This window comes from Oncorhynchus kisutch, linkage group LG25 (assembly GCF_002021735.2).
Source record: "Oncorhynchus kisutch isolate 150728-3 linkage group LG25, Okis_V2, whole genome shotgun sequence".
NCBI lineage: Eukaryota > Metazoa > Chordata > Actinopteri > Salmoniformes > Salmonidae > Oncorhynchus > Oncorhynchus kisutch.
Window position 1 is genome coordinate 32,300,901 of NC_034198.2, and position 17,620 is coordinate 32,318,520.

Sequence of the window (17,620 nt, forward strand, 5' to 3'; positions counted from 1 at the left end):
ACATTACCTGTTTCAATGCCGGGTGTTTACAACCCAACGGGACAACCTTAATTGAACTGGCGAACTTCCCAAAGCGCAATAACTCACGCTCCAATAGCTCATTAGGAATAAACGGTGGTACATTTGAAATCGTTACCCTTGTTGACGGAGAAAAAAGCGGCGTAACTTGAATAAACATTCCTTTAAGAAGTACACCATGCTCAACCATCCGATCAACTAGACACTCTTCTTTAAGAAGTACACCATGCTCAACCATCCGATCAACTAGACACTCTTCTTTAAGAAGTACACCATGCTCAACCATCCGATCAACTAGACACTCTTCTTTAAGAAGTACACCATGCTCAACCATACGATCAACTAGACACTCTTCTTTAAGAAGTACACCATGCTCAACCATCCGATCAACTAGACACTCTTCTTTAAGAAGTACACCATGCTCAACCATACGATCAACTAGACACTCTTCTTTAAGAAGTACACCATGCTCAACCATACGATCAACTAGACACTCTTCTTTAAGAAGTACACCATGCTCAACCATACGATCAACTAGACACTCTCCTTTAAGAAGTACACCATGCTCAACCATACGATCAACTAGACACTCTTCTTTAAGAAGTACACCATGCTCAACCATCCGATCAACTAGACACTCTTCTTTAAGAAGTACGCCATGCTCAACCATCCGATCAACTAGACACTCTTCTTTAAGAAGTACACCATGCTCAACCATACGATCAACTAGACACTCTTCTTTAAGAAGTACACCATGCTCAACCATACGATCAACTAGACACTCTTCTTTAAGAAGTATGCCATGCTCAACCATCTGATCTACTAGACACTCTTCTTTAAGAAGTACACCATGCTCAACCATCCGATCTACTAGACACTCTTCTTTAAGAAGTACGCCATGCTCAACCATCCGATCAACTAGACACTCTTCTTTAAGAAGTACACCATGCTCAACCATCCGATCAACTAGACACTCTTCTTTAAGAAGTACACCATGCTCAACCATCCGATCAACCAGACACTCTTCTTTAAGAAGTACACCATGCTCAACCATACGATCAACCAGACACTCTTCTTTAAGAAGTACACCATGCTCAACCATACGATCAACCAGACACTCTTCTTTAAGAAGTACACCATGCTCAACCATACGATCAACCAGACACTCTTCTTTAAGAAGTACACCATGCTCAACCATACGATCAACCAGACACTCTTCTTTAAGAAGTACACCATGCTCAACCATAGGATCTACCAGACACTCTTCTTTAAGAAATACCACCACAGCTTTATTCATCCGGGATGCATAAGCAATATTCTCATATCCCACCTTCTCTCCTACGGCGACCAGAAACTCCTCCACCGTGACAGCAGCTTCAGTAACACACCTAAAGCCGTGCCGAAGTGACAGGGACGGCATCCCCATTCGGGCTGCCATCCCCGCCAAAATCAGGGTAATTAAGATACGAAAAACAAAATACTTAATTCTACCACAACAACAAAAATAATAACCTTAATCATGCACAGAAGCATAGCATAGCAGAGCATAGCAAACCGAAAAAAAGTTGTGAATATCTAACTCTCCACAACACACGCACTCCTTCACTCAAACAATTCCCAGCATGCACCAATCACTCCCAGCATGCAGAGAGAGAGAGTAGAGAGAGAGAGAGAGAGAGAGAGAGAGAGAGAGAGAGAGTAGAGAGAGAGAGAGAGTAGAGAGAGAGAGAGAGTAGAGAGAGAGAGAGAGAGAGAGTAGAGAGACAGTAGAGAGAGAGAGAGAGTAGAGAGAGAGAGTAGAGAGAGAGAGAGATAGGAAGAGAGAGAGAGAGTAGAGAGAGAGAAGAGAGAGAGAGCGGTAGAGAGAGAGAGTGAGAGAGGGGGAGATTCACATAGGAACCAGGCTTGGGCTTCTTAAAGAGAGATGGGAGATTTCTGATATGTACCTCCTTTTTAAACTGCTGGCCTAGATCTTTCTGTGGAGAGGAGAGATCAAATACAGTTACAATCTGTCTGGATTGAATGGTTGTCTCATTACATTTGAGTGTACAGGACCTATTTAATTCAATTTATATGAAAAATACTGCCAGCAATTTCCAATAAAGTATAACTTATACCCTATAAGTAATATCCATTTCAACAGTCACGATGGACACATTTCAGACATTATTTTGTTATTAAATAATTCTAGGTCTTCTCTGCAGAAAATATAAGTGGAAGAACACCCTTATCTAGTGGTGGGAGGTTGTATTACCCCCACAGTGCCAGTGATGAGCTTCTTGAACTGGTCCTTCCTCTTCGTCTCTCCCACCATGTGGGCAAAGCTGGGCTCCAGCACTGAGAATTGGAGTGAGGGTTGCATTTCGTTCCATTAAAGATTGGTTCCTAGTTCCAACACACTTCCTGGAGAATCTTGAAGACTGATGACTTCGTTGACTAATCTTTCCTTATCTCATCTAGGCCCAGCGGCCGCCTGTAAATACTTCCTGGTTCAGTATACCTTTGGGGGAGCTCATTTCATACACATCACCGGTCTCACACACACACATACAACGTGCACACACACACATCACCGGTCTCACACACACACACATACAACGTGCACACACACAGCACCGGTGTGCATCTTTCATTCATGACAATGAAAGTAAACCTGTAACATTATCTCAGTTTAATACATGACCTCTGTTGATGATCAGTATTTCACACAACCAATAATAACGACAGGAAATAAAGATGTTTCTTTGATGATCTTTTAATGTCAGTTTGTTTCATATCTTCACATCAGCACCAATAATGACAGACGTTGTGTTGTACATGGTGTCCTCCCCGACCCAGTAGCATGTAGAACATTCACTGACAACAGTTTAACACAGAGCTCTGTAGCTCAATAGTCAGATCAATATCATGTCCTTGTTTCATGTTGTAATGCTGCAGACACTGTCAGGGACATAGACAGGTAAACGTTGACACTAGAAAAGGACATTCTGACAAGGATTCAAGTTATTCACATTTACACTAAAGTCAATAGTTAATATTAGAAGATGAGGTTTTCCTTAACCCAGCCACATTTAGGGCCCAGAGGTTTTCCTTAACCCAGCCACATTTAGGGCCCAGAGGTTTTCCTTAACTGGTGAACCAACCACATCTAGGGCCCAGAGCTTTTCCTTAACCCAGCCACATTTAGGGTCCAGAGGTTTTCCTTAACTGGTGAACCAACCACATCTAGGGCCCAGAGCTTTTCCTTAACCCAACCACATTTAGGGTCCAGAGGTTTTCCTTAACTGGTGAACCAACCACATCTAGAACCCAGAGGTTTTCCAAAAGTCGTGACCCAACCACACCTTGGGCCCAGAGGTTTTCCTTAACCCAGCCACATTTAGGGTCCAGAGGTTTTCCTTAACTGGTGAACCAACCACATCTAGGGCCCAGAGGTTTTCCTTAACTGGTGAACCAACCACATCTAGGGCCCAGAGGTTTTCCTAAAGACGTGATCCAACCACACCTTGGGCCCAGAGGTTTTCCTTAAGATGGGACCAGGAACCACCCTAGTCATGGCCCTAAATGTATTACATTTAGAATTGTTCTACAAACACAATTAGTTGCTCCACATTAACAAACATCAACTCAGCATCACGATGAAAAATATAATATGTACAGAGGGATCTGTTTGCAGAACAAGAGTTTTATTAACAAAAAGTAAACATATGAGTTTGCAGAACAATTATTTTGTCGTTTTCCACATAATTTCATGCAATTCTACAGAACATAATAAATTGGGTCTCCCTGGAGGTCAGGGCCCCTGGGCACGTACCCTGCATGCACGGTTAGTAATTCGGTCATGATGACTAGTTTAGATAGCTGGCTAGATTAACTAGACTAATTAACCAATACAGAATGTTTAACTGACATGGGCTGACACCTCTGATTGGCAGATCTGAACACCAGTGCTTTTGGCATCACCAGTGCTTTTGGCATCACCAGCTGATCCAATAGAGAAGTACGGGTAGAGAGTCTCAGTGAATGTGTCTTTATAAGTGTAGATGAGTGTCATGTCTTTGGAGTCGTAGAAGGACACCTCCCCCTGGTCGTAGTCCAGCTGAACTCTGATCCTCTGGGGTTTCTTCTTCAGGAGGAGGGTCCCTCCCTTTCCATTATTATACTTACCACTCCTCAGCCGTATAGCCCAGACTCCATTCTTTGGTGATGCTTTCACCTCCCCCTTCCTGTCAACTGACTCTTTAGCCATGCCCAGGTTCCAGTCAGGATGGTCCCCCACCTCCACCTCCCAGCTGTGTTTACCTGAGCTGAACCCCTTAGAGCCCAGAACATGTTGATACTTCATGAATCTCTCTGGGTTGTCAGGGAGCTGATGCTTTGGGCCAGTTCGACTCACACTGGTCAGATCATCAGACAGAGAGAGACGGGAGGATGCAGTGTTGGGATCCAGAATCACAGGAGCTTCAGAACAAAGAGATATTCCACACATTATACCATGTAGTCTCTTTTCATATACACTAAGAATACTACTTAATTAAATCTATTTTACATTATTCTAGATCATGTCCTCTCCTATCCAGTACTCACTGTGTTTGATGATCTCCTTCATCTTCTCCCAGACTCTGAACTTAAGGTTTCCCAGGTGTTTGGCCACATCTATCAGCCCCCCTGACACCAGCTGTAGATCTGGCAATGTGCACTGGGCTCTGGAATAACATTCAGGAGTCAGAATGTCTGTGGGGTTGGGGTCACAACCACAGAGAAGAGAGAGACGAGAAGCAGATCACTTACCTTTCCTTCGTGGTCTTGAAGTTCTGGAAAGTAGAGAGTATAGTCATCAATATCATTGATTCATCAATATATCTTTGAGTTCATTTATAATGTATGTCAGAGAGAGAGCCGTCCTTACCTGCAGGAATGAGATGTCTTCATCTTTCAGCTCCCCCTCTATGGCTCTGGTTGTGTCTGAAAGTGATGATATCTCTCTGTTCATCTGCTCAATCTTCTCCTTCATCTTCTGACTCTTCTGCTTCTCTTCCTCTTTCAGAGCAGCTATCCTGGCCTCCTCTTCCTCTCGTAGAAACTGGTGAAGTTTCTCAAACTCCTTCTTAATCTGCTTCTCTGTGTGCTGGGCCTGGCTCTGGAGACAGTGAGAAGAATACATCATTCTACAATTATTATCAGAATTAAATCCTACATGTAGGCTACAATTGAAACAATACATCTTGTACTATTGTAACTTTACATAATTTATACGAACCTTAATGTGCACTGCAGTTTGATCACAGGTTTGTTTAACTTTATTAAAGATCTTCAGCTTCTCCTGTAAGGGCTTCAGGTCAGTCTGGAGTTCCTCCTGGAATGAGACAGAACCTCACTGAGGAGACAACCTCTGGACTCTCTTTATAGGAGAGAACAACAACTTAACGTTTTTATGTCATGAATCGTGTTCTGGAGGCAGCTCTACGGAGTGGTCACTAGCTGGCACAGCCACAACGTCATAAAATCTGATTTTAAACCTAACCCTAACCTTAACCACACTGATTACTCTAATGTCTAACCTTAACCACACTGATTATTCTAATGCCTAACCTTAACCACACTGATTACTCTAATGTCTAACCTTAACCACACTGATTATTCTAATGCCTAACCTTAACCACACTGATTACTCTAATGTCTAACCTTAACCACACTGATTATTCTAATGCCTAACCTTAACCACACTGATTACTCTAATGTCTAACCTTAACCACACTGATTACTCTAATGTCTAACCTTAACCACACTGATTACTCTAATGTCTAACCTTAACCACACTGATTACTCTAATGTCTAACCTTAACCACACTGATTACTCTAATGTCTAACCTTAACCACACTGCTAACTATAATATATATAACTATATAAACCAAAAAGCAAATGTTTGTTTAAATTCATTTTTGAAACAATTTTGCCATTGCAGCTGGCTCATCTAGTGGAAATCACTCAGTTCTGCCTCCAGGGAAAGATTAATATTTCATTCATGACAATGAAAGTAAACCTGTAACTGTACAGTTTATCTCTATCACTGCAGAGACATTTGTTTTAAGTTTCATGGTCAGAGATACACTATACGTTTTCACTCAGGATCTCAAACACTTCAATTTCATACCAAACAGTGATTTATAATGTATCAGAATCTGAAATTCACAATTATTCAGTCAACACAATGTGTAGAACATCTATTATCTAAATGAGTCAGACTCATTAATAAAACATTGATAACTTCATGTTCATTGTTTGAGTATTGCTGTATCACATATTTTCTATCAGAATCTTCCTCCTACCTTGTGATCCTGTACAGCCTCATCTACAGGGATACAGTCATGATCTTTATGTTTCCTTGAGACCTGACACACCAAACAGATGGGCTCTTTATCCTCCAGACAGAACAGACTGAGTTTCTCACTGTGTTGACTGCAGAGCACCTTGGACCCTGTGGTTGGATCTGTCTGTCTCCTTTCCCGTAAGGCCTCACACAGGTTCTTTAGAGAAAGGTTTGTATGGGGATGATCCTTAGACGATCGTCTCCTGCAAACTGGACATTCCCGAGATTCCTTGTCTTTCCAGCATTCCTTTAGACAGGCTTGGCAGAAGCTGTGGCTGCATGACAACATGACAGGATCCTTAAAGATGTCAAGGCACACCGTACAGGAGAAATCCTCCTCTGGGAGAGACAAACTAGAAGCCATTTTCTCACACGATGTCACTCCCTGTCCTGGTATGAGATGTGAAAGTTACTTTCACTTTTAACAAATTAATCTCTTAAACGGACACATTCAAATGTAAATTAAGCTGAATGTAAAGTTCACCGTCTTGATGATATGACCTTGTATTGGTTGGTTTAACAGCCTGATATTCCAGAACTATCTAAATAAAATCCCAGTGTTGTTGCGTGTCAGACAGACGTGAGTCCTGGAGAGTTATTAAAGTCACAGCACTGACATGAACTTTAGTCATCATGTGACTCGGGGGTGGAGTTTACTGTGAACCTGGGAATACCTGTTTGAATATTTAACCTGCACCCAAGAACAAACAGGGCCAATGACAGAGGACTTCTGTCCTGTATGTTTAATTCTCTCTGTAAACTAGTATTATTGACCTGCACAGCTTTACCATCAACAACATTACTAAAATCATCTTTATATTTCTAATCCATGTTATAACATAAATTATAACATCTGCCATTTCAATTGACTTAAAAGTCTTTTTTATTTAAAAGCAGAAAAGTCTAAACAGTACGAGTGTCTTAAATATTTGTTCTCTGAACAAGTACAGATAGTTTTTGCCTTAATATTGAGTGAATGAATAAAACATGGTCAAGTGAAAGAACTATCCATCATTGACAGGGTGAGGAGATTTATAAGGGTCATTTAAAAGAAAAATCTTTGTCTGCTTGTTTATGTAACTTGGAGAGTCAATGTTTTTATGGCATCTTCAGTGTATTTCATTTGGAGCATTTGGAGAAATGGGCAGGTCTCAAAACCAAATTAATGGGAAACAGACAGGTAGGCAGCACATAAACTTGAGTTACAGTAGTTGCTGCCTATCTCCTAGTACTAGTGACGATATGAGCTGTGTAAATGCAGTTCGTTGTTACCATTTAAACCTTCAGGGTTTATGGCAACAGTCATGTCCTCTTGAAGGACAATAACCATCATCTTCAGACACATTGTCCCATTTTCTCGATCAAGGCAGACAGACACATTATTTGGATAAATATGTATGACCAGTAAGCAGGGTTCAGTCCATAACAGAATATTCTGATTCTCTTTGTCCACAGTTTGTAGAGTCCATTAATCCTACTGTTGACCAATAGGATAGAGACGTTGTACCCTTGATGAACCAATCCTTCAGGAGTAAAATTCCACTGGGGAGGGTAGAAAGTGTGTGTGTGTGTGTGTTAGTCCAGTCTGAGAGCCTCTCTGTGCTGTTATGTTCTCCTAGATGTTGTCCTGTGTTGGGGAGAAGAGAGCTGCTAGAGATCCAGTCTCACTGGGCTCCACAATGTCCCTTTTCTCCAGCTTGGGCTTCTTTAAGAGAGATGGGAGATTTCTGATATGTACCTCCTTTTTAAACTGCTGGCCCAGAGCTTTCTGTGGAGAGGAGAGATCAAATACAGTTACAATCTGTCTGGATTGAATGGTTGTCTCATTACATTTGAGTGTACAGGACCTATGTAATTCAATTTATACGAAAAATACTGCCAGCATTTACTAATATAAGTGTAACTTATATCCTGTAAGTAATATCCATTTCAACAGTCACATTTCAGACATTATTTTGTTATTAAATAATTCTAGGTCTTCTTTGCAGAAAACATAAGTTGAAGAACACCCCCATCTAGTGGTGGGAGGTTGTATTACCCCCACAGTGCCAGTGATGAGCTTCTTGAACTGGTCCTTCATCTTCTTCTCTCCCACCTTGTGGGCAGAGCTGGGCTCCAGCACTGAGAAGTGGAGTGAGGGTTGCATTTATTTCTATTAAAGATTGGTTCCTAGTTCCAACACACTTCCTGGAGAATCTTGAAGACTGATGACATCGTTGACTAATCTTTCCTTAGCTCATCTAGGCGCAGTGGCCACCTGTAAATACTTCCTGGTTCAGTATACCTTTGGGGGAGCCCATTTCATACACATCACCGGTCTCACACAGCACTGGTCCACAACTCTATATCTCAGCAGCAGAGAAGAATAAACAGTGAAAAAGTCATTATATTTATTCCTGCCTCCTGTTGAGTTCCCAGGACTAGACAGATGAGGAGGGAAGGAAAGCAGATTGGATGTTGAAAGACCTTGTTTGAATTGAGCATAATTATTATTACCAGAACTGGAATCTGAGAGTGGGATGGATTCAAATCAAACACACTCACCTGATGCTCACACAAGAACAGATGACAACACACATGTTCATATGTACATATACAGTACATATAAACAGCTACACAAATGTGCACATGAATCCACATGCTAACACACATGGTGCATTTAAGAAACACACACACTCCTATGTGTTGGGTAGAGAGCCAGAGAAGCAGTGATTGTAGCTGCAGAGCCATTTGTTGTGGACCTGTTTGGGCTGCAGGACAGGACACAGTGATGGAGGTAGAGCTCAGAGATCCTCACTGTGGGGACAAGCTGCTCATTTCAGTAACAACTGTTTTCCTGTTACGAATCCCTTTTGCCCCGACAGTCTAGGGGGGGGATGGTAACGAGACCCGTAACATAACTCATGCAAATTATAGTGAAAAAGTAAAAAGTGAGAACGAAACAACCACGACAACTTAAATCTACCGTCAAACTCAGGGTTTATTAATGAACACACAGTAATGGGGGGGGGGGGGAAGCAGGAAAAGGGGCTGAGCTGGACCAAAGGAAAGAAACAATAAGTATTCAAAAACACCCCTAAGCTAGACTAGCCCAGTTCAACAACAGCTAACTAACCAAAAATACAGTGGGTGGTCCGCCCAGTTCTAACTAGTGTATTTAACTAAGTTTACCTACGGGTAGTGTATGCCCATGGGCGACTTATCTTGGTTCCCCCTTTTCCCACCAGCAAACAAACACCATAACCAAAAACAATACTCACAGGTGAGGACAAAGTGCTATGTAGTTGCTCAAACAAAAGAGAGGTCAATACATAAAGCGAGTGTGAAACAGAGACCTACTGACATGGCTTTTACAGAGAGATTGAGCTCCACAGCAAACAACTGACAGGGTTTTTAAACCAAGGGAAAGGAACGGTGATTGGGTAGGAAACAGGAGGAGGTGTTTCTTCTGATTGGTGACTGATTGGGAAGTGATGATATTCACCTGTGAGGGGAGAAGAAGAGAAAAGAAACACACTCACAGGATGCACACAGGATACTTGTATCCGTAACATCCTTAATGAACACTGATCCTCATTAGAAACAAATGAACAGAGCAGACCCCCAACCTTCAACCTTAAAACCAGTACTGTGTCACGTCTGTCCATCTGCCTGTCAGTCTGTTGCCTCCAAACACAGTTTAATGGTTGATCATTCTGTTAACTCTGTTGGTTAAATGTCCCTGTAAATTCAACCAGGGACTGTATTTTTATTTATTTAATTTGACCTTTATTTAACCTGGCAAGTCAGTTAAGAATAAATTATTATTTTCAATGATGTCCTAGGACCAGTGGGTTAACTGCCTTTTTCAGGAGCAGAACAACAGATGTTTACCTTGTCAACTCAGGGATTTGCTCTTACAACCTTCCGTTTACTAATCTAACACTCTAACCACCTGCCACCCCAAAGTATAACAGGCAGGTAACTAGAGGTCTAGTTGAGAGTGTCAGCATAACCAGATTCCACAGCATATGGAAGTGACAGCTGTGAGAGTCACAGGCCAGGATACAGGATGCAGGAGAGAAGAGAGGGATGTAGAGGACAGAGAGTCGTAGGGATACAGAGAGTGAGAGAGAGGATGTATGAAGAGACAAAGCTGTCCCATAGAGAGAGGAGCAATATGCAGAAAGAGAGAGAGAAGAGAGACACGATGGTGGTCTCCGTTTTGTCAGGGGACTCGTCTGAAGTCTGAACCGTGGATATGGCAACTTCTGCATGTAGCGTCCAAACCGTTTAGGCAACAAACTAATGTGACCCCACCGGTAAGAGAAATATTTTTTAAATGTCATTATAAATCAAATAGTTAAATGATCCATAGTTTGACCATCTTAAAATAATTCCATCTGACAGCTGAGAATGAAGCCAAGGTCCTCAAATTGACTTCATCAGCAAAAGATAGGAATCTAGACCAAACATCTGTCATGAGAAGCCTCCTCTGGCCTTTACACACACCAAAACACACACACACACACACACACACACACACACACACACACACACACACACACACACACACACACACACACACACACACACACACACACACACACACACACACACACACACACATACACACACACACACACACACACACACACAGTACTGACCCCTCTACTCACAGGGTTATCTATGGAGAGGTGTAGTGGTATACAGTACTGACCCCTCTACACACAGGGTTATCTATGGAGAGGTGTATAGTACTGACCCCTCTACACACAGGGTTATCTATGTAGAGGTGTATAGTACTGACCCCCCTACACACAGGGTTATCTATGGAGAGGTGTATAGTACTGACCCCTCTACACACAGGGTTATCTATGGAGAGGTGTATAGTACTGACTCCTCTACACACAGGGTTATCTATGGAGAGGTGTATAGTACTGACCCCTCTACACACAGGGTTATCTATGGAGAGGTGTAGTAGTTTATAGGACTGACCCCTCTACACACAGGGTTATCTATGGATAGGTGTATAGTACTGACCCCTCTACACACAGGGTTATCTATGGAGAGGTATACAGTACTGACCCCTCTACACACAGGGTTATCTATGGAGAGGTGTATAGTACTGACCCCTCTACACACAGGGTTATCTATGGAGAGGTGTATAGCACTGACCCCTCTACACACAGGGTTATATATGGGGAGGTGTATAGTACTGACCCCTCTACACACAGGGTTATCTATGGAGAGGTGTAGTAGTTTATAGTACTGACCCCTCTACACACAGGGTTATCTATGGAGAGGTGTAGTAGTTTATAGTACTGACCCCTCTACACACAGGGTTATCTATGGATAGGTTTATAGTACTGACCCCTCTACACACAGGGTTATCTATGGAGAGGTGTAGTAGTTTATAGTACTGACCCCTCTACACACAGGGTTATCTATGGAGAGGTGTATAGTACTGACCCCTCTACACACAGTGTTATCTATGGAGAGGTATAGTGGTGTATAGATCTGACCCCTCTACACATAGGGTTATCTATGGAGAGGTGTAGTTTTGTATAGTACTGAACCCTCTACACACAGTGTTATCTATGGAGAGGTGTATAGTACTGACCCCTCTACACACAGGGTTATCTATGGAGAGGTGTATAGTACTGACCCCTCTACACACAGGGTTATCTATGGAGAGGTGTATAGTACTGACCCCTCTACACACAGGGTTATCTATGGAGAGGTGTATAGTACTGACCCCTCTACACACAGGGTTATCTATGGAGAGGTGTATAGTACTGACCCCTCTACACACAGGGTTATCTATGGAGAGGTGTAGTGGTGTATAATACTGACCCCTCTACACACAGGGTTATCTATGGAGAGGTGTATAGTACTGACCCCTCTACACACAGGGTTATCTATGGAGAGGTGTAGTGGTGTATAGTACTGACCCCTCTACACACAGGGTTATCTATGTAGAGGTGTAGTGGTGTATAATACTGACCCCTCTACACACAGGGTTATCTATCAAGGGGTGTATAGTACTGACCCCTCTACACACAGGGTTATCTATGTAGAGGTGTAGTGGTGTATAATACTGACCCCTCTACACACAGGGTTATCTATGTAGAGGTGTATAGTACTGACCCCTCTACACACAGGGTTATCTATGTAGAGGTGTAGTGGTGTATAGTACTGACCACTAAAGCTGATGTTCTCTTTCTCCTCTCTGTCCAATGTGTTTCTTGTTCCTGGAGTCACCAGTCTACTGCTGCCCTTTCAGTTGATCTACACATGTTGTTATGACTTATGTCACGTTACTAATGATAATCTGAGTGAGAGTGACTAACAGAATCAATGGGGCCCCCCAGAGGTCAGGGCAGGGAGGAGGGGTGTCAGATGTTGTAGGTCATTTTACATTACTATACATTTACTGCATTTGTTTAGTAAGTTGAGACCCTGACTGAGTGTTTCATTAGAAAACATAACAGAGGTCTGGACCTACTGGAGATGTCCTCATATGTAGTTACTGCCCTGCCCATCTTACTTCCTCACTGACTAGATGGTGAGCCCAGGAGGGGGACAGAACATTTGTGGGGAAAGGCTACAAGTTGCTGATAAGGTACACACACACACACACACACACACACAATGTAGTGGAAATTCTAATCAATAATGAAGAGCGACAAGGTCTATCATCAATAAGGATATTACTTTATTATAAACTTGTAATAACGAAAGCACAGAGCAATAACGATGGCTGGTCGACCCAACATGGTGACTGTTGGGTTGAGAGCCCTGAGACAAAGGATACAAAGACCTTTTATAGCAAAGATACACCCCCTTAGTCTACATGATAAACAACAGATGTGTGGAATGTGTCACAAGGTTTGGATTCATATTAAATGTATTAATAATTAACAGCAGACAGTATCTGCTGTAAAGACTGTTCTCATTGTGAGTAAACCAGGGTCTGGTCCCCAAAACAGGGTTCCTCTCATAAGTATCTATACCCGAGCCATCTATCCCTGGTACCTTCCAGTCAAACCGGAGCAATCTCCCTCACATGAATGGATGGTAAATCTACGGTCAGCATTAAGTCCCAGAGGTCCAACTCAGAAGAACACACACAGACGAGAGTTCTAAAACACCATTCTACTCCAGAAAACAACCATTTGATAACCATTATAATCTAGTAATTTCACCCACAACAACAACACACACACAACCTCATTGGGATGACATCACTGTCAGAGACACCTCTGATTGGCAGATCTGAACACCAGTGCTTTTCACATCACCAGCTGAATCAATATAGAAGTACGGGTAGAGAGTCTCAGTGAATGTGTCTTTATAAGTGTAGATGAGTGTCATGTCTATGGAGTCGTAGAAGGACACCTCCCCCTGGTCGTAGTCGGGCTGAACTCTGATCCTCTGGGGTTTCTTCTTCAGGAGGAGGGTCTCTCCCTTTCCATTAGCATACTTACCACTATCCTGCCGTATAGCCCAGACTCCATTCTTTGGTGATGCATGCCGCTCCCCCTTCCTGTCAACTGACTCTTTAGCCACGCCCATAATCCAGTCAGGATGATCCCCCACCTCCACCTCCCAGCTGTGTTTACCTGAGCTGAACCCCTTAGAGCCCAGAATATCTGCATACTTCATGAATCTCTCAGGGCTGTCAGGGACCTGCTGCTCTGGGTCAGTTTGACTCACACTGGTCAGATCATCAGACAGACAGAGCCAGGAGGATGCAGTGTTGGGATCCAGAATCACAGGAGCTTCAGAACAAAGAGATATTCCACACATTATACCATGTAGTCTCTTTTCATATACACTAACAATACTACTTCAAACAGACTACTTAATTAAATCTATCTTACATTATTCTAGATCATGTCCTCTCCTATCCAGTACTCACTGTGTTTGATGATCTCCTTCATCTTCTCCCAGACTCTGAACTTCAGGTTTCCCAGGTGTTTGGCCACATCTATCAGCCCCCCTGACACCAGCTGTGGATCTGGCATTGTGCACTGGGCTCTGGAATAACATTCAGGAGTCAGACTGTCTGTGGGGTTGGGTTCACAACCACAGAGAAGAGAGATGAGAAGCAGATCACTTACCTTTTCTTCGTGGTCCTGAAGTTCTGGAAAGTAGAGTATATAGTCATCAATATTATTGATTTATCTATACATCTTTGAGTTCATTTATAATGTATGTCTGAGAGAGAGCCGTCCTTACCTGCAGGAATGAGATGTCTTCATCTTTCAGCTCCCCCTCTATGGCTCTGATTGTGTCTGAAAGTGATGATATCTCTCTGTTCATCTGCTCAATCTTCTCCTTCATCTTCTGACTCTTCTGCTTCTCTTCCTCTTTCAGAGCAGCTATCCTGGCCTCCTCTTCCTCTCGTAGAAACTGGTGAAGTCTCTCAAACTCCGCCTTAATCTGCTTCTCTGTGTGCTGGGCCTGGCTCTGGAGACAGTGAGAAGAATACATCATTCTACAATTATTATCAGAATTAAATCCTACATGTAGGCTACAATTGAAACAATACATCTTGTACTATTGTAACTTTACATAATTTATACGAACCTTAATGTGCACTGCAGTTTGATCACAGGTTTGTTTAACTTTATTAAAGATCTTCAGCTTCTCCTGTAAGGGCTTCAGGTCAGTCTGGAGTTCCTCCTGGAATGAGACAGAACCTCACTGAGGAGACAACCTCTGGACTCTCTTTATAGGAGAGAACGTGTCTTCACTGCAACTTAACGTTTTTATGTCATGAATCGTGTTCTGGAGGCAGCTCTACGGAGTGGTCACTAGCTGGCACAGCCACAACGTCATAAAATCTGATTTTAAACCTAACCCTAACCTTAACCACACTGATTACTCTAATGTCTAACCTATCCTCGGATGGGGCCACAGTGTCTCCTGACCCCTCCTGTCTCAGCCTCCAGTATTTATGCTGCAGTAGTTTATGTGTCGGGGGGCTGGGGTCAGTTTGTTATATCTGGAGTACTTCTCCTGTCCTATTCGGTGTCCTGTGTGAATCTAAGTGTGCGTTCTCTAATTCTCTCCTTCTCTCTTTCTTTCTCTCTCTCGGAGGACCTGAGCCCTAGGACCATGCCCCAGGACTACCTGACATGATGACTCCTTGCTGTCCCCAGTCCACCTGGCCATGCTGCTGTTCCAGTTTCAACTGACCTGAGCCCTAGGACCATGCCCCAGGACTACCTGACATGATGACTCCTTGCTGTCCCCAGTCCACCTGGCCATGCTGCTGCTCCAGTTTCAACTTCCACCTGACTGTCCTGCTGCTCCAGTTTCAACTGTTCTGCCTTATTATTATTCGACCATGCTGGTCATTTATGAACATTTGAACATCTTGGCCATGTTCTGTTATAATCTCCACCCGGCACAGCCAGAAGAGGACTGGCCACCCCACATAGCCTGGTTCCTCTCTAGGTTTCTTCCTAGGTATTGGCCTTTCTAGGGAGTTTTTCCTAGCCACCGTGCTTCTACACCTGCATTGCTTGCTGTTTGGGGTTTTAGGCTGGGTTTCTGTACAGCACTTTGAGATATCAGCTGATGTACGAAGGGCTATATAAATACATTTGATTTGATTTGATTTAACCACACTGATTACTCTAATGTCTAACCTTAACCACACTGATTACTCTAATGTCTAACCTTAACCACACTGATTACTCTAATGCCTAACCTTAACCACACTGATTACTCTAATGTCTAACCTTAACCACACTGATTACTCTAATGTCTAACCTTAACCACACTGCTGACTATAATGACTAACCTTAACCACACTGCTGACTATAATGTCTAACCTTAACCTCAAACTAAGACCAAAAAGCAAATGTTTGTTTTAATTCATTTTTAAAACAATTTTGCCATTGCAGCTGGCTCATCTAGTGGAAATCACTCAGTTCTGCCTCCAGGGAAAGATTCATCTTTCATTCATGACAATGAAAGTAAACCTGTAACTGTACAGTTTATCTCTATCACTGCAGAGTCATTTGTTTTAAGTTTCATGGTCAGAGATACACTATACGTTTTCACTCAGGATCTCAAACACTTCAATTTCATACCAAACAGTGATTTATAATGTATCAGAATCTGAAATTCACAATTATTCAGTCAACACAATGTGTAGAACATCTATTATCTAAATGAGTCAGACTCATTAATAAAACATTGATAACTTCATGTTCATTGTTTGAGTATTGCTGTATCACATATTTTCTATCAGAATCTTCCTCCTACCTTGTGATCCTGTACAGCCTCATCTACAGGGATACAGTCATGATCTTCATGTTTCCTTGAGACCTGACACACCAAACAGATGGGCTCTTTATCCTCCAGACAGAACAGACAGAACAGAGTTTCTCACTGTGTTGACTGCAGAACACCTTGGACCCTGTGGTTGGATCGGTCTGTCTCCTTTCCCGTAAGGCCTCACACAGGTTCTTTAGAGAAAGGTTTGCAAGGGGATGATCCTTAGACGATCGTCTCCTGCAAAGTGGACATTCCCGAGATTCCTTGTCTTTCCAGCATTCCTTTAGACAGGCTTGGCAGAAGCTGTGGCTGCATGACAACATGACAGGATCCTTAAAGATGTCAAGGCACACCGTACAGGAGAAATCCTCCTCTGGGAGAGACAAACTAGAAGCCATTTTCTCACACGATGTCACTCCTTGTCCTGGTATGAGATCTGAAAGTTACTTTCACTTTCACTTTTAAAAACGTCCTCTCTTGAAGGGACACGTTATTCAAAGCAAGTGAAGGTGCATGTAAAGTTCACCATCTTGATGATATTACCTTGTATTGGTTGGTTTAACAGCCTGATATTCCAGAACTATCTAAATAAAATCCCAGTGTTGTTGCGTGTCAGACAGACGTGAGTCCTGGAGAGTTATTAAAGTCACAGCACTGACATGAACTTTAGTCATCATGTGACTCGGGGGTGGAGTTTCAATATCCTCACATCCCGTTTGAATATTTAACATGCACCCAAGTACAAACAGGACCAATGACAGTGGATTTAGACACTGAGCACTTTTGTCCTGTATGTTTTATTCTCTCTAACTGTAAATAAAAAATGTTTACAACACGGCTAGAACATTTTCTAAATAATCCTTATATTTGTAGACCATTGCATAACACAGCAAATGGTAAAATCAACCATTTAAATTGACTTTCTAGTCTACTTTTGTCTAAAAACAGCAAAATAG

General features: G+C 42.5%; 2 protein-coding genes and 1 pseudogene across 3 annotated transcripts; all 3 read right to left on the reverse strand.

The window, feature by feature from the left end:
• Positions 1-2,757: 2,757 nt before the first annotated feature.
• LOC116357442 (nuclear factor 7, brain-like) lies at positions 2,758-17,346 on the reverse strand. Of its 2 annotated transcripts, none has more exons than XM_031804678.1 (7): positions 17,076-17,346; positions 6,349-6,766; positions 5,279-5,374; positions 4,928-5,158; positions 4,810-4,832; positions 4,606-4,724; positions 2,758-4,479 (listed from the first exon to the last, which is right to left on the reverse strand). In XM_031804678.1, exons 2-7 carry the CDS (start codon positions 6,751-6,753, stop codon positions 3,920-3,922), a joined length of 1,434 nt encoding a protein of 477 aa, XP_031660538.1. In that variant the 5' UTR covers positions 6,754-6,766; positions 17,076-17,346; the 3' UTR covers positions 2,758-3,919. The 2 variants fall into 2 exon arrangements, with proteins under 2 accessions (XP_031660538.1, XP_031660537.1); XM_031804677.1 differs by lacking the exon at positions 17,076-17,346 and adding an exon at positions 6,891-7,012 and having other exon boundaries at positions 3,684-4,479; positions 6,349-6,779.
• On the reverse strand, positions 7,742-9,753 carry LOC116357445 (exportin-5-like). Its single transcript, XM_031804682.1, has 4 exons — positions 9,650-9,753; positions 8,674-8,731; positions 8,428-8,510; positions 7,742-8,157 (listed from the first exon to the last, which is right to left on the reverse strand). The coding sequence occupies exons 2-4, from the start codon at positions 8,687-8,689 to the stop codon at positions 8,005-8,007; spliced, it is 252 nt and encodes an 83-aa protein (XP_031660542.1). The 5' UTR covers positions 8,690-8,731; positions 9,650-9,753; the 3' UTR covers positions 7,742-8,004.
• On the reverse strand, positions 13,065-17,091 carry LOC116357444 (tripartite motif-containing protein 35-like; annotated as a pseudogene).
• Positions 17,347-17,620: the final 274 nt, after the last annotated feature.

Coding starts and splice junctions, on each gene's coding strand:
- LOC116357442 (XM_031804678.1), bottom strand. CDS start 6,753: ATGGCTTCTAGTTTGTCTCTCCCAGAGGAGGATTTCTCCTGTACGGTG. Junction 5,159..5,278: donor AAACTGCAGTGCACATTAAG/GTTCGTATAAAT, acceptor CACTGTCTCCAG/AGCCAGGCCCAGCACACAGA. Junction 4,480..4,605: donor GAAGGAGATCATCAAACACA/GTGAGTACTGGA, acceptor TTTGTTCTGAAG/CTCCTGTGATTCTGGATCCC.
- LOC116357445 (XM_031804682.1), bottom strand. Junction 8,158..8,427: donor TCATCACTGGCACTGTGGGG/GTAATACAACCT, acceptor TCCTCTCCACAG/AAAGCTCTGGGCCAGCAGTT.